The sequence below is a fragment of the Triticum dicoccoides genome, chromosome 5B, assembly GCF_002162155.2.
Source record: "Triticum dicoccoides isolate Atlit2015 ecotype Zavitan chromosome 5B, WEW_v2.0, whole genome shotgun sequence".
In the NCBI taxonomy this organism is placed as follows: Eukaryota; Viridiplantae; Streptophyta; class Magnoliopsida; order Poales; family Poaceae; genus Triticum; species Triticum dicoccoides.
Window position 1 is genome coordinate 534,563,087 of NC_041389.1, and position 2,742 is coordinate 534,565,828.

At 58.5% G+C, this 2,742-nt stretch overlaps 1 protein-coding gene across 1 annotated transcript; it reads right to left on the reverse strand.

Annotated features, from left to right (window-relative positions):
• Positions 1-699: 699 nt before the first annotated feature.
• LOC119306158 (B-box zinc finger protein 32-like) lies at positions 700-1,413 on the reverse strand. The gene has a single exon (XM_037582463.1). It carries the CDS (start codon positions 1,411-1,413, stop codon positions 799-801), a length of 615 nt encoding a protein of 204 aa, XP_037438360.1. The 3' UTR covers positions 700-798.
• Positions 1,414-2,742: the final 1,329 nt, after the last annotated feature.

Here is a 2,742-nt window from a genome sequence, read left to right on the forward strand (position 1 = left end):
TTTTCTATTGAAACATGTCTACATTTTCATTGCATTTGATTTTCGTTTGTACTGTGTGTTTCAATTTGCATCAAAAAAAATGTTACTAAGATTTCGTCACACCCTAATTTTTTTCGGCCTCCGCCTTTGATCTCTGCCGTGAACGCTTTGTCACCGGGACCTAAGAATGCATAAAACCAAAACCCCAAATAATTTTGTTGGAAAATCAAGAACAAATATATGGCCCTAACCAAACTGAATCGACACTACAGTGTAGTACTATTCAGTTTAAGTTGATCCACCGCTTGGTGCGAGATTCAAATGCAGCCGCCCATCTTCAATCCAACAGACTACAGCTCGATCGTCTCACCGCTTCGCGCCAGCTGGAGCTTCTAGCCGACGTGGATTTAGTGAGCGCGAGTTCATTCAGTAGGTAGTTGGAACGCAACACGCGATCGAGATCTTTTCCGCTCCTCCACGCACGCAGGCGCAGCCGACCGTGACTCCAACGCAACCGCGGCCACTCGAAACTCCACGGCGGTCGACCGTCGTGAGCCGCGAGTTTGGAGGGGAAGATGCGCCGACGATGGCGTCGTCCTTGGCCACGAAACCTCGTCCCACTCGAACTGCGACGTGCTACGCGCCTGCCGCCCATGCCGACGCACCGGTCTCGATCACTCGGTTGACCGAGGAAAAATGTACCTTCGACCTTAGGATGTTTCTTTTTCCGAAAAGGCCAACGACAGGCGTGACCTTAAGATTTGATCAACCTTTACACTTAACTTATATTTACAGAAAAAATATGCCTAAGCGAACGAGTCATGCCATGTCTTGGAGAAGATGGTGTCTTGTCTTGTCTCTTGTGTGGGGTGGTGAGCACTCGCCCCAGCCCTCCGCGGCCGTCCGCTTCTTGCCGCGGCCGCGCACCATGCACGACTCCACCGCCATGAGCAGCCTCGCCGGCACGTGCGCGCAGGCCTCCAGGCGCCGGAGCGCGACGCCGGGCTCGTCGACGCCACCGTGAGCTGCCACCTCCCACCACAGCACGGCCGCCATCGCGACGCGCAGCGGCACGCGTGGCGGCCCCGCGGCGACCTGGGCCCGGAGCGCGCGGCCGGCCGCCGCGGCATGCCGACGCGCCGCCACCGCCTCGAGGCCCATCCGCCTGGCCCAGCCCTCGAGCACCGCGTCGCCCCGCGCAAGTGGCTTCTGGCCCTTGGCCGGCGGCGCCGCGGACTCGGCCGTGGACGTCCGGGACAGGGCGTCCGCGGGGCCGGGCGGCGAGACGCGCGTGCGGCGGTGGCGGAACGCGAGGAAGTTGGCGCCGTGCACCTCCGCGTCGCACGCCGCGCAGAGGAACGCCGCGTCGGCCTCGCAGCGCACGTCCGCTCCCGCGCCGCACAGCTCGCAGCGCGCCCTCGCGGTGGTACACATCCACGTCCCCGAGGCCGGCGGCGGCGGGCGGGGAGGCGGTCGACGGCCGGGGAGCGAGCGGGGCAGCAGCAGCGTGTTGTGCTTCCCCACGTCCGAGCGCGTATTTAAAGACGACCGAGGAGGCCCGTGGGGCGGGTCGACTTTGTACTCCGTGGCAGTTTACGTGGATGCAAGCTAAGCGGCCGGAGGCGAGAGCGACGTTGGGCGGTCTGGCGAGGGCGAGGGCGTGGAGGGAGGGCCACTCGCGCGACTCCCACGTCCACGTACCCGTCGCGCTTGCACAAGCTAGCGGCTGCGGTCGACCGTCGTGAGCCGCGAGTTGGAGGGGCCGGGGGCTCCATCGGTGGGATGCGCCGACGGGACGACGGATGGGATCGCTAGAGTGATCCCTGGCCACGAAACCTCATCCCGCTCGGACTACGTACTCGGTACTACCCACGCCGGTCGCTCTCTGCTGCGTGAGCTCCACCCGCTCGAACCACGTGTATTTTTTCTTTTCTAAACACACTTTATTAATTAACCAATAATATTCATTTGGATACAATGGAGGTCTTGGGGTTGAGAAGCGACAGATGGCACCCGAAATCCAAACCGAAAGCGTGTTTAGCGAGGATATGAACCTCATTATTTATGCCTCTTCCTTTAAAGATGAAGCATCAATGATCAAAGTGGGTAATAGTAGATCTAATCCGCTCAAACCACGTGGTTGGCGGCCAAAGTTGACCACCAAAAAACATGGCTGGTTTCAGTTAGGGCATCTCCAACCCAGACTTGTATAGATTCGCGGAGCGGTCCGGATGCGATTTCTTTCGCAAATCGGAGAAAAAAGTGGGGTGAGGTTTACGAGAGTCCGGACCGCTCCCAAGTCCGCTTCTAACCGCCCGGCCCATCAAAATAACCCCCCCCCCCCTCCTGATGGGGTCACCTACTACTGGTATGATCGTGTGCCTGACATCTAAGGCCCAAAAAGGGCCCCACACCATCATTGGAAGGTACCAGGACCGTAGGCACATTCGGATGTGCACTCCCGAAAATCCACTCGGATGAACTAACGACACTCGGACATTTGCCCTCCAGTCGGCCTCGCCAAGAGCAATCGGACAGAGGAGGCGTAGGGGCGCCGTGGGAACTGCAACGTTCGAGTAGATTAACGTTGGACTTCAAGTTTAGTTATAACTGTCGTTACTAGTAACTGTTGTAGTTAAACTCCCTTGTAACGTGGCATTTATGGGTCGAGGCGCACTCTATAAGCTTCCCCTCGGCTCCATGGCAAAGGGTTCAGTACCCATTGTAATCATATACCTAAGAGAAAAACACAAGCCCCTGGGC